Below are 14,320 nucleotides of genomic sequence, written 5' to 3' on the forward strand. Positions count from 1 at the left end.
TTTACTTTAGTGTATGCGTGTAAATCAGGCCCAACAGTAAATCGCATCACATCGCCTCATCTCCCTGTTTTACGGTGAGCATCGGGAGCCTCTTATCTGAGCGGGAACCCTCACAGAAGTGTAATCAAAACAGGAAATCACCTGAAGCCACCGGGGAATTACAATTTTTCCAGAATCATTTTTTTTGGTTGTTCTGTTCTCACACGTGGCGTCTGCTGATCTCAGATTCACAGCACCACTCCTGCAATCACGCCACTGACATCTCTGTGCATCGCCGACTGAACAAGGCTCTGAAAAGGAATGTGGGTCGAAAACAGATCCAGTTGTTCAGGAATGTGATGCAGAGAGTTAGCAGGCTGGAATATTAATCCCAGAATTGTTTTTTTTATTAAATTTCATTAATTTTATTTTAGGATTAATTATAGTTACAGATGATTCTACACTAATAGGATCTGAATTACTATATTCCATCCCTACTTCTCTCTTAATGCTGGACTCATAAAAGCACGATTATGAACCATCCCAGATGATGTGGGGCATTTACTCTTGTTCAATGATGAAAATAAGAAAATGGGTCATGCACACAGCAGTTTATGGTTCCTATCTCGTTTACAGGTATCCGGTTGTACTACACAGCAGATTGTAGTATTACACAGATAAAATGGCCCAATGGGCACCAACACCACAGATAGTTCAGGTCTAGTTCAACTCAGAGCGGCTGCCAGTGCCAGCGCACCTGTAAGTGTAAGCAGGTGTGCCCTACCTTGGACCTTACCGATATCTGAATGCGTGAGATATGAAAAAAATTACCAACCATATAATCATGAAGAAAGTGCAAACCATCTATAGGTGCTAACACTGCTCTCTTTTCCAGGCTGTAGACTTATTTCCTCTATGAAGTTGGATAGCACAACATGAGTCAGTGGAGACTGGTTCACTTTTGGAGCCAGCCTCCAGTGGCACCTAGAGGAACTGCAGGTTTGGCACTTTTATATCAACTTAATTTTTTTTTTAGCCTTCAAAATTTCTGCTTACAGTATCTAAGGCAGCGGTCCCCAAGCTTTTTAGCGCCACGGACTGGTTTAATGTCAGACAATATCTTCACGGACCGGCCATTAAGGTGTCGCAGATAAATACAACAAAATAAAATGACACGACCAAGACAAAAACTATGTATTTTGTAAATATGATAATAAACGCGATTTCACTGTGTAATTGTGTAACTTTATTAGCAGCGTCCTCCTGAAATGCGCCGACAACATTAAGAGTAACATCCTCCTCTCTGCCCTTAATGCTCTCTGGTTGCTATGGTAACTATGGTGGTAAAATTTTCTTTCAGGGTTAGGGTTAAAAAAAAAAAAAAAAAAAAAAAAAAAATTTCTTTCAAAATAAGACACAGGAGACGATAAAAACATTGAAAATCACAAATTTCACACCCGAGCCTCAACTCTCTCGGCCCGGTACCGGTCCGTGGCCTGGGGGTTGGGGACCGCTGATCTAAGGAGTTTAAATAATCATGGGAGTGAGTAATCAGAATAATCCATCCGTTTTCTGCCACTTATCTGAGTCTTACACAGGGGGAGCAACTGGGGCTGGAACACTGAGGCATTCCCAAACCAGCTGTACTATAATTTTAGACAGAAAAGGCCAACAATCAGACAATCTGCTACGAACAGCAACTGGTGATGGTGGGCAAAAAGAAAGGAAGAAACCACCGACAGAACCAGGAAGGGAGTCACTTTTGTCTCTTTTCCTCTCCTGACATCTACAGAGAAAGACTAACACAAGGAGACAAAGCGGCATGTAAACAGATGGGGAGTGACAAAGATGGGCTGGGAGTTGTTTACTTACTCTAGGACCTCAGGGGCCAAAATGAGATTGGCCGTATTCCTTCCATGTCAGCTTTATATTAAAGTAATTATTTAAATTCAAATTGGAAAATGTCTATACTGCATTGCAGTACGTGTGCCTTCCTCTGTGCTAATCACCAAACTATTATGTATTTTGTTAAGGGAAAAGCCATTTCCTGCATAAACACTGCCTGTTTGTGAGATTTTTGTTTTTTCCATGTGCATGTTTTGAATTGCTGGATTCATGCAAATGCACAACATCAGCATGCAACTCAGTGTCTTTTGTGCGATGGTGCATCTGCATATCAACATTAAAAAAACCTGTGCATGTTGGTTTTTTTGCCAGCACACTGACGGTGACACTGACTGGCCTCCCCTGTGCCCCGGTGACAGCAGAAATCCCATCACCGCTGGCTGATGCTGCTGAATACCAACGACTCCAGCTGCCATCAAGGACGGGCCGCCGGGACACGGGGAGAAAAGATTGGTGCCAGCTGGTTATCTACAGCTGCAGACACTATAAATATCTGACCCCACAAATTTATCCTTCATTATGTCTGCAGACAATGTATAATAGAGAAGGCCAATTATGGTAAATAAATAAAAGGTAAATGGTCTGTAATTGTATAGCGTCTTACTAGTCCCTAAGGACCCCAAAGCACTTTACACATCCAGTCATCCACCCATTCACACACACATTCACACACTGGTGATGGCAGCTACATTATAGCCACAGCCGCCCTGGGGCGCACTGACAGAGGCGAGGCTGCCGGACACTGGCGCCACCGGGCCCTCTGACCACCACCAGTAGGCAACGGGTGAAGAGTCTTGCCCAAGGACACAACGACCGAGACCGTCCAAGCCGGGGCTCGAACCGGCAACCCTCCAATTACAAGGCGAACTCCCAACTCTTGAGCCACAATCACCCTAATTATCTTATTATTGTTACAGCTATGGCTACACACCCATTAAAAATGAACAGTTTCTTTACATATGCAGATCAGTATGATGATTTTCTGCTCTTAACTGCTAAAATCCGACCAACAATATGATACGATTTACTGGTTTTAATGAGATTTTATTTTTACAAAGGTTTCTTCTTGGATTTGGAGTTTTCACTCACTGCCTTATTCTGTGTATCCCATGGAGTAAATCCATGTTTTCTAAATGCATTGCAGTATTCAGGTCATTTACTGCAGGTTTTGCATGCAGTCGATATCCTGAATGGTGCAGATCATGCAACTCCAGATGCTTTCATTGAGTCTGTCAAAGATAAACAGCAACCGTGTCACACAGCACATGAATGCAGCTCTCTAACCAAGGTTGATAGTCCATTCCATCCATCCATCCATTCGCTTCCGCTTATCCTTTTCAGGGTCGCGGGGGGCGCTGGAGCCTATCCCAGCTGTCTTGGGACACCCTGGACAGTCGCAGGACTAACACATAGACAAATACATGGGTAATTTAGAGTTTCCAATTAACCTATCCCCACTAACTCCATGTCTTTGGACTGTGGGAGGAAGCTGGAGTACCCGGGGAGAAACCATGCAAACTCCACAAAGAAAGACCCTGGTGGAATTGATCTCAGGACCTTCTTGCTGTGAGGCAACAGTGCTAACCATCGTGCTGCACGTGGGCATGATGAGCAGGGTTGATAGTGTCAGCTATAATTTAAATTTAATAATTTAAATAATAATCTAAATGCTGAAGATTTAAAATACGTCCCAAACCAATAGATCATCTTTTATTTAAAGGACCCAAATAGTCTGGGGATGTGCTTGTTAAGGCTTCAGAAACACAGAATATTCCCCTTCAACACTAAAGTTGTACCTTTTGAAACATGTTGGTTGAAGCAGTAAGACTGATTGCTCAGGAAATACATATTTCTCCCTAGTGACCAGATATTGCCAGGGGGTTGCCAATCTGTCTCTAAGCCTGGGTCACTGAGGCGTGTAGGTCAGATCATATAATAACTTTTAAATCACAAGGTAGTCCCACCCTGCTTTATCATGTTTTTTGGACACTAATCGGAACCATATTTTATAAAATAAACTGATACGCTCATCAGGAAAATGTTTACTGAGAGTTTTGATTAAAGCAGCCAACTTCCTTACATCCATAATTGCCTTTGCAACCAGAGAAGTCACCTTGGCCATCAGAAAGAGAAGAAAGCGTAAGATTCACTTTTCTCTAAGCTATGCCCAGCTTTGATTACAACCTGTTCTTGCTAATGTGGGCTCATAATGTCACATCTGCATACAAGCATGATTTCTTCTGGCTGAAAAAAGAAGAAAGCCAAAAACAAGATGGTAACAGCCAAAATACTAAAAACGAGGCTTCACAATCCAGTGGCTGACATCACCGCTCTGTCTATTTTTTATATATAGACCAAAATTACAATTACAGCAAGATATACCATTTTCATTATTCATTCTCAATATGACTTTTCTTCCTACTGTGTTTATATCTATTTCATTTCATGTTGTTTCAGCTTCTGCACTTGCAATGTTACAGTTTCCCCAGAGGGAATCAGTTCCTCTTCAACTCTTGTCACCTTTTTCATTTTTCCAAGCGCTTCCTCTCGGGAGCAGAAGAAAGAGCAGCAGTAGTTGAGTGAGCCTCAACATTGTGAAACTTCAACAATTGCCCCATCTGTACCTGGCTATCTGGCGGCTCTAATCCACAGCACAATCAAGCCGAGACAGATGGCACTGGTACCGCGGGGAATTCACCCGGCATTGTGTGCACAGGAATGTGACGCAAATTGAAATGTGAAAATTATTCAGAGTAACAGTTGCAGTTTGTCACATCATGAGCCAAAGTCAATTCAGCTTCCTGCAACAGTGACCACACTCCAAAATATCTGCATACCGTCACACAGGCACTTCTCACCTGTCCTGGTGTTCTCAATAAAACCATATTTAGGAGGGCTGACAAGCCAAATCAGCAGGTCCTTCGGGGGCGTGTCCACATCTGACACTGTGATGTCATTGGTAGACAGCTGCACGCGACCGCCTTCCTCGACCTAGACATGGATAATAAGCAAAAATAAATTATTTAATTGGGAGATCCTAGTTTTCTCACTTGAGTCTAAAGTATAGTTAATACAATATAGTCTGTTTAATATTTTAATCATATTATATATTTAAAGCTCTGAGAAAACTCAGAGTGGGCTCATAAAAAAAATCAGAATCTCAACTCCAGAAAAACAAATCCCCTTTCTGCATTTGAACATGATTAAAAACTCACAAAAACTGGAAATTCAAATCTTTACAAGACCCTTGAAGGATGAGTAGACAGTAGATGTTAAATTATTTAGTGCTCCGTGAGGCTTTTCCTCTTTTCTACCTTTATTGTATTCTTTTAATTTACCCAGAAACAAGACAAGCTGTGAACCCACAGAAGAGGTCCCACTTTGAGATGTATTGGCTGACCCAGAAAATTTCTCCCCACACAGCCATGAAATAAATAGATCCAAGAACGAGACATTTCTTGGGGCGAGATTTGACTTCGTATCCTTGATGAAGGGTGGAATTTGTGGAGGGACATCATATCCCAGGTACAGCCTGCAGATGCAAAGCTCTTTCTCTTATCGTATTGTTATTTTGCAGTGAAAGACAGGAAGTGCACATTTCTTTAGTGTAACACAATGAGACTGACAGATGTCCACACACATACACAGGGGAGAATGTGTTAAATATAAAAGCATGCTGATGCCATATTCTGCTGCATTTGTATTAGCCCCTGGACTGTGACAGTGCATACCTTTACCCTTATCCATGAGCCTGTAGTTTGTGGACTTGAATGTCCAGTTAGCTCAGCAGGACAGAACAAAGCAAGCAGAAGTAGAGGAGTACGTATCTGTTATTCCCACTCACAGAGGACAATACTCAAACATCATGGTACGTAAATGCCATTTGCTACATGTTGATGAAGGAAATCCAGCAGACATCAACGCAACTTTCAATTTAGAGCTATTTTTTAAACAAAGACCCTCAAGCGATCTGATGGAGATCATGTGACAGGAGTCCCTCGCTTCTTTTGTCTCAAATATAAAACAGGTACATTAAATATGATTCGATGCTGTACTTAAGATGTTCTTCTGACTAAAGGTAAATATTGTTTCAGCTGGCCTGCTGTGTGCACCTCCGTTAAGTGTGTAAGATTCTTACTTGCACATTTGTATGCAGGACATAGCGTGTGCGTACCTTGATGCTGCTGCGGACAGTGACCAACGGCGGCTGTCTTGGTGCGGAGGTGATGGTGATGGTGCATATCTGGTTGTCAAGGCGATTGTTGTCTCCATCATAAACAACAAAGTGGAAGATATCAGTCACTGGCTGACTTCCCGTCTCTATTGAAGTGATGTACCTGCAGATGGAAAACCCGTTTTAATCACAGTTTCTATTTTCTTCATTTATCCTTCCATTTTCTTATCCAGGTCTGGGTTGCACAGATGCACCAACTTCCTTCTCTCTAGCCTTTAGCTGAGAGACACATGGCCAGATTTACTAATGGTTTACTAATGAGGCAAAAAGCCTTCGCCTCTAGTTCTTCTGGACGACACGGAGGTGTTTCCAGACAAGCCAAGAGACAAAATCTCTCTTCTGAGCCTCAACTAGGAGGCTTCAATGAGGCATCCTGGTCAGATGCTGAATTCAACTTGCTCCTTTCATTGTGGAGTACCAGCACTGCAACTCTGAGCTCTTCTTGAATTACTAATCTCCCCATCCTACTGCCTTAAGGCTGAGCCCAGACGCCTTTTAGAGGCAGATCATTTCCACCACCTGTATCTGAAACTGCAGCCATTTGGTCACAATACACAGCTCCACCTCATAGATGAGGACAGGAATAAAGATTAGACCATAAATCTTTTTTTTAAATACATATACATATATATACACACACATATATATATATATATGTATATATATATATATAAAAACACCCAGCACGCCCCTGCGGGCGGTTTATCCTTCAAGCTCGGGTCCTCTACCAGAGGCCTGGGAGCTTGAGGGTCCTGCGCAGTATCTTAGCTGTTCCCAGGACTGCGCTCTTCTGGACAGAGATCTCCGATGTTGTTGTTCCCGATGTGTGTGTGTGTGTGTGTGTGTGTGTGTGTGTGTGTGTGTATATATATATATATATATATATATATATATATATATATATATATATATATATATATATGATGAACAGTTGAGCTAATACAAGGGAAAAAAAGACCTGAAGCCAAACAAAGAAACAAAAGTCTTATTTTTCCATTCCCATGATAATCAAAGGAAGTCGAGAAGAAAAGCCTCCCTCAGAGAATCACTCAAATGCAAATGCTGCTAGACTTTAAATCAAAATCTCTGACATTTACAAAAATTCTTGAAAAAGGTTTCTTAATCTTTAAAGTGTGTGTTTAATAATGATTTTGTCTGATACAATAATTCTCTTTTAATGGGTACATAATTATCTGTTTATGTGTTAAGTCGTGGATTGATAGAGGACTTGGCACAGATTCGCTTTAGCCCTCTCACAGTGATACAGCTGCTAATCTCTGCAGAGCACTAATAAAACTGAAAGCCATGCCAGTGTAATCTCCTCTAATCCCATTCAATTCTTTTAAAACAATTCCCAGCTCTTGTTTGTAAGAGCCAGCACCAAAGAGACAAAACTAATACAGCCGGTTTGACGTTCGCCCCCAGAGATCGGCCCGTGCCGCAGCTAATCAGGGGCTGCGTTATGGAAATGAAATAGCTAGTACGTGAATATTTATGCTTCATTTTAGTGCCTCTCATAGGGGCCTTACTACCACTTGCAGGTACAATCAGAGCTAAGTTAATTGGCTTTGCTAATGCCAACAGGCTGATTCATTGAACGCAACGGGAGAAAGACTACTGAATAACTTCCAGTTAATACGTTTGTTTTCTTACCGGGTTTTGGTTAATGTCTGTGGAGCTCTCATTTCATGAGAAGAAACATTAGGATTAAAGGAAAGCAAAATGGATCTGCAAGCTGTTACAGCGTCTTCTGCAGCTTGAAGCTGACAGGGAAAGTGATTCCCGCTGACTCGAGCTGCAATCAGAGAAATTGATCGTGAGTACGACTGCAGACTGAAGAACCCGAGACGGTGTTTTATTGCACAGAGTGGCCTCGACACCAGGCTATTCCTTTACAGCTGCCTCTTTATTAGAGGCTTAAAAACCTCCTCCTCTCACCTAAAAACCAAAAGGGTATAAGCTTTTTCTTTATTTCTTTAAATTTTTTCTACCCCCACTCCATCAATTTTCTACTGCTTATCCAGCTTAGCAGTCCAACGAGTGATGCAGATGCCTCACTGTCCAATGCCACCACCTCCAGCACTTCCAGGGCGACACCAAAATGTTCCCAACTGGCAGAAAGACTTTTTCTCCCCAGCATGTCCTGTGTCTGCCCCATGCTTGCCTTCTGGTTGAACCCATAACACCTCAACATCTAAGTAAGTCCGAACCCAAGTGGCTCAGAGCTGCACGGTGCTCTGAGCCACTGCTTGTTCGAGAATGTGAATCCTGCCTGCTATTGAAAACCAGTCTAAGCATCTATTCATTATTTTTATTGTTGTCATTTTTGCTTTCTTTTTTTAAAATATGTTTTTCTTTAATTTCATTTATGTTTATCATGTGTGCTTGTGTATACTAGATGAACAGATATTACCTCACTCCATGTTGTTTTCAATGTGCCACATTTAAAAAAAAAACTGACTCAACCCAATAAAAATACATGAAACCAGAGCAGGCCTGCAGGTGAAGGTGATAAGACCTCAGCTTTTACATATAACTACTCCTAGTTACTCAAACGCTGTTGCCGTGAGGCAGCCGTTAATAAAAATATTAACATTTTTTGTAGACTCCCATCGAGCTTTGTGAATCTTTATCGCATTTTCACTGACTGCTTCTGGGGACAACCGAGGGTTTTTGAAAGTCATTTTTAGTTCAAGTGCAGATGTTATACTGATATTACAGTTTTGTAAGTCTCTGAAGAAACATTTAAACCTTCACAGAAAGCCGTAATTAAACACCCGTGTCTTTGAGGTGGGGTAAAGTGCTTCACAGGTCACATAAAAACACACCATTGCAACATTTACTAAATGCTGTCCTCGTTGTCTGGAGGATTTTAAACGTCTTAACTAGTCCCACCGAGTAGCTGTTGCTACCCATACCTGATCCTGTGCTTATTGATGTCCTCCATTGTGAAGGAGGAGTACTCCCTCAGCTCCTGGTGCTCCTGCTGGGACTGGCTCCTGGTCAGGATGCCGTACATTGGCACCGACACCAGCTGGAGTCGAATCTGGTCATCTGGAGATGAGTCATCCTGAGGGACCAAACAGACTTTAGTGATACTGTACTTAAAATGAAAACAGCAAGTCTCACCTACAACTCTTTATTCACAAAATTATTCTGTGCTGTAAAATTTCCCTCATGTCACACACATATGTATAAAACATTGCCTATCTTCCTCCGGTCACCCCCGGCCCTTGGATGGTGTTGCGCATCCATCCTCTGCTTATCCAATTCAGGGTACCTGGGAGGTTGGAGCGTTCCCTTCACCAATCTTTTACAGGGCTATCACATAAAGATAGACAACTATTCACACATGCTGGTAATTTAGAATCACTACCTGCTGTGATCTAACCCCATGCATGTCATTGGACGAGGAAGTTGGAGTACCTGGAGAGAACCCATACAGACATGGGTTCTCTCTAATATATCCAGGTTTGGTTTTGGGATTGGTAATTTTTTGGTAGCCTGCTAAAGAAAACTAACCTTACCTATACTGTAGGCGTCAACAAGAACTTGGCTCTGTTTATTAAATAAGGGTCACCCAGTCACATCAAAGGTGACTTAGCTTTAAAGGAAGACGGAGTTTACAGCTTGTTTCAGTCAGTGGATCGACTAACAGTCAGGTACATCTCAGGCCCCTGAAGATTCTTATCTATATCACATATTATAAAATCATCGGGTTGTCCATCAGCATGTAGCTTTATAAAGGCTTCATATTTTAATTTCACAACAATATCATCTCATTTATTTCCACAAAACTGGGATGTTATGAGATAAATGATATAAGGCCTTCATGTTGCCTGGCAACCACTTAGCAATGAACTAAAGTGACATTTGTATAGTACAGCAAAACCTCAGCCTTGCAAGAGAGACACACAAATTGGCTGATTGTTTTTAAACTAAGAAAAACACATAAGTGTATTCTTTATTTATATATACAACAACACTCACCTATATTTTTTATTTTTCTCTATGCAACCACATCAAACCATACTGTAGCACAGGCATGTACTAGCAAGATAAATGAAGATGATTTTAAACTGTGAACGATGCAAAGTTTCTCCAATGGAGTCCAAAATAAAAATATGGAGCTGAAAATAAGCTGAATATGTCTCTCCATCATTGAGTGCATATGCCTGTCTATTCTAGGGCTGATATAGGGATGGACAGCTGGACTTTGAAAGATAGCACCAGGCCACAGAAGCAGCAAACAGGCCCGGAAAGGCCCTAAAATCATCTATTCGAACCATAGCTCGTGCAATATGCATTTGCTGGCTCATGTCTCACAGAACTGCGAGCATAGTTTCGAGTGCGTGCAATCAGCTCCGACTGCCGAGCCCAAACCAGGACGCGACACAGCCCGGGGACAGCCCATTATCAGATCCTACTGTGGATTTTCATGCATGTTTGGTGTGTTCCCTGCTGCTTGGATTTTTTAAAATCCTTTTTTAGTCATGCTTTGTGTTTCGCTTCTTTTCCACTTTCCTGCATCACCATATGTATTCTTCTCCTTTTTCTTCTTCTTCTTCTGTACACCATGTCTTTCTTTTTAATATTATATCTTTCTGAACCTGCCTGCACAACCTCTCTTTTCCACACAAGACCCCATGACACTTGCGTAATACATAAACCAAAGCTCAGCGTAATTCAAACACTAAACACTCTCACTGGCACGCAGCTCTCCTAACTCACCGTGTAAGCCAGGTGTGAGCGTCTGATGACAGTGCTGCTTTTCTCGCCCACTTCCAGCGAGAGCGTGGTGATGGGGTCCTGCTGTGGCCCGCTGCCTCCAGCGCCTAGAACCACCACCTGCACTACTGTGGCAGCCATGGAGATACCGTCGCTAACTGAGAAGGTGATGGCATCATCTTGGGTGGAGAGCCCGGAGTGGTGGTAGAGCAGGACATTGCGGGTGACGTCGCTGAAAGTGAAGGTGTCACCTGAAAAGACGGAGGAAATGTGGATGTTACAACTGTAGTTTCATGTGTTGATTTTAGTCCGCCTGCTTTTCTGTTACCTTTCCACCAGAGACGCGGTTATACAAGCAGGGAAAAAGAAGACGTGAGGACAAAAAAAACTGACAATAACTAAATTTTTGAGGCCATAAAAATATTCTTTCTTCTTAAGCGGGCGGCCAAGCTTCTGTTTCACATTAACTTTAAAGCTGGTGTGCAGTTCAACTCAAGCTGAGACTAAAGTAAAAATGACACGAGCCCTACGAGCCAGCCTCATGTGACTATGCAGTGTTAAAATCTATTAGCTGAACATCAAATGATGTGATAATTTAAACTAAAACTAAAATCAGACAAATAAATGTCCATCCTGTTCCTCTGGTCCCAGCAGTGTCAGTGTGTTGTACTTTACCATTAGTCATGCGAATCTTTGTGTTGCCGTCAGTCTTTATCAGCTCTCCATGGACGGGAGCTTCTACCACCTCGAACTCCAGCTCATCTGGAGCCGTGTCAACGTCGCTCACGGCCAGCTGCTGACCGCCTGCATGCGCCACAGAAATGGAGAAGAGTTAGAAGCATGAACAGCCGGCCCTCAACAAGTTCTCTTCTTAAATAGTTTTTGTACGAGCCTGTTTTTGCGTTTATATAATCTTACCGATGGCAGCTTGTCCTCTGAGGCTGACCTCCAGCAGAGGGTCCAGAACCTGAAACACCGGCGGCTGCTGGTGGTTTGTCAGCAGCAGGACGGCAAAGTCCAGCTCAGGCGTGTTGTGCTCGCCATCTGACACTGAAGCACACGCATGCAAGAAGGAGGAGAAGAAGAATATCATTAAAGCAACCACACAGATCATACATGACACAGAGGAAACACACAGACACAAATTAGTCCAAAAACAAACGCACACCTCTAACACATCACCGCTAATGAGCTTCCCAGCTTCTTTTACTTCACAAAGAAATCTTTTTAAGGAAATTTAACAACCTAAAAGTCAAGATTATAAAAATAAAGCACATCATAGAGGCTGAAGTTATTAATTAATTTTAAAAAAACAGAATCAAGCCAAAAAAGGTGTTAGAGTGTAAACTCTACTTAATGGGGCCACTTGTCGCTTTGCATTAACACATGATTTAAAATTGAAACAGCAACAAGACAACTGTCAATTTTGTCACCTGGACATAAATGAGAGGGGGAAAAACAGCTTTATATAAAAATATATTATGATTTTATTATTTTGCTGCTCTTTTGTTTTACCTTATAACAATCTTCAATAATCTGAATTAAAAAGACAAAATTCCCGAGAGTTTTCACCACTGTGTGACTCTGATGGTGTAGCTCTTAACACATTTAATTGGCAAGTAAAAGGTTGCTGGTTTGATTCCAGCTGGAGACACAAATACCCTTCGGGTTTGTGTCAGCAAGGGTAAAACTTGAGTGGCAACAGAGAAATTTTCTCTCTTCCACACATTTCTGATCATTTTAAACTCAAATTTTCTTCCTTCAGACTGAAACGTTTAGGCTTTAGATGAGTGCTGTCGTGAAAGTAAGTGAAGGGCCGCAATTGAAACGACAGTCCCACAATAGTGCTGAATTATGCTGAAGCATACATTATTATCAAGATACAAGGGGACAATTTTCTCTACCCACAGTAAGAACCAATTCATTTAGAAGCACAGGTTTGTACAGGGCTACGGAGGCATTTCAATGAAGATACAAATAAAACTACAAAACCTTTAAAACAACATTTATTTGCTGTAACTTTTAACCACAGGTAGAAATTCTTAGAATGAAGTCGCGCTTTTGTCTTTGCTGCAGTAATGATGGATCGTGGTTGAACAGGGTGAGCACTAACCATCAGTGCTTACCCTGATACGAGGCACACTCTGTGCTATAAGGAGCTGTTTTTGTTGTCTGCATTTAAAAGCTGAACCAACATTATCATTTTAAATCATTTATTATTATAGTTCATGGTTGCATCAATGAATGAAGAAAAAATAAATGAGCACAGACACAAAGTACACGGTTAAACTGATGAACATGAATGAAGTCATCAATCTGATTCAGATTAATCCAATAATGACTGTTTATGAAGTGTTTTATGTACAGTTATTAATTTTAATGATGAATAAACTTTGATCACTTAGAGTAATTGGAATAACTGAGAGGGTGATTTCTCTGAAACACCATAAAATCGTGACACTTGATGAAAACTTATTCACACAGCTCAGCTGACTGAGAGCTGCAATATTTATAGTTTATCATAGTAAGAGTTTGTTTGCACTTACAGTGTAAGTAGAGTGACCTTTGTTTGAACTGAGTTAAACTGCAATACAGACTTATTACAATCATTTGTCTGTCAGATTCAATACAATAAAACTGGTGTTATTGCTTTTTGGAGGGCTGTTTAGTTGCTTAGCTGTTAGCTGTGCTGTAATTCACTGTAAATTAGTCTAAACTCACAAGTGGACTTCAGTGTTGTGTGTCTGTTAAGCAATTTCCTGTTTTATTTTGGAAGTCTTAGTCTGATCACACTGTTGTCTTTACTTCCTTTATGACTCTTATTTATTTATTCTATATATTTGCAGCATCTCTGTGCTCGCTGATGCATCATCTTTCCTTCTTGTTTAGCCAAGTCTTCCAGCACTCCTGTTTTTAGTTATATTCCTCTGAGGTCACACTTGAGCTTCTCGTGTACGACCTTTCCTGGATTTTTCCCAGGAATTTTCCTTTGTTTACTCCTTGCAGATCTGTTTGGCTCGCTACCGTTCACATGTATGACCGGTGCCTGTTTTTGCACTTGTTTTAGGTATTGCTGCTTTCTTTCTCAGCCTCCAGGTCTCCTGTCATTAAAGTGAAACACCAGAACAGAAACAGCGCAGTGAGTGAAAGTTCGACTTAATGTCTCAGTTTGAGAGCTGATGAATAATTTGGAACGGATTAAAGCCAGAAAACTGCCACCGTGTTTTTGTATTAAAAAATATTTAAAGAGGAAAGCAGCAAATGCATGTAATTAACAAAAGCTGATTACTAATGAAAGGTGTGCTTGTAACTAATCAGTTAACTGGCTAGTCTGCTGATTACATAATGAAGAAGACAAGAGGTATGAACCTGATAAAAAAATTTAAATGCTCAAAATTAAATATAAAAACAATATCTGAGCGCGTACAGCAGCTGTTCAGGTAAATGTAATTTATCTTCTGCGCTGCAGATCAG

The 14,320-nt window shown here is 41.3% G+C and overlaps 1 protein-coding gene across 2 annotated transcripts in view; it reads right to left on the minus strand.

The window, feature by feature from the left end:
- The window catches only part of fras1 (Fraser extracellular matrix complex subunit 1), a 306,003-nt gene that overhangs the window by 45,891 nt on the left and 245,792 nt on the right, over nucleotides 1–14,320 (minus strand). For both annotated transcript variants that reach the window (XM_080893736.1, XM_080893735.1), the window contains exons 35-40: nucleotides 11,765–11,896; nucleotides 11,522–11,650; nucleotides 10,850–11,097; nucleotides 9,037–9,188; nucleotides 6,059–6,221; nucleotides 4,743–4,875 (exon numbers count right to left, since the gene is read on the minus strand). In XM_080893736.1, the coding sequence (XP_080749862.1) occupies nucleotides 4,743–4,875; nucleotides 6,059–6,221; nucleotides 9,037–9,188; nucleotides 10,850–11,097; nucleotides 11,522–11,650; nucleotides 11,765–11,896 (957 nt within the window). The remainder of the gene's footprint in view (nucleotides 1–4,742; nucleotides 4,876–6,058; nucleotides 6,222–9,036; nucleotides 9,189–10,849; nucleotides 11,098–11,521; nucleotides 11,651–11,764; nucleotides 11,897–14,320) is intronic.

Source organism: Rhamphochromis sp. 'chilingali' (genome assembly GCF_963969265.1).
Source record: "Rhamphochromis sp. 'chilingali' genome assembly, chromosome: 10".
NCBI lineage: Eukaryota > Metazoa > Chordata > Actinopteri > Cichliformes > Cichlidae > Rhamphochromis > Rhamphochromis sp. 'chilingali'.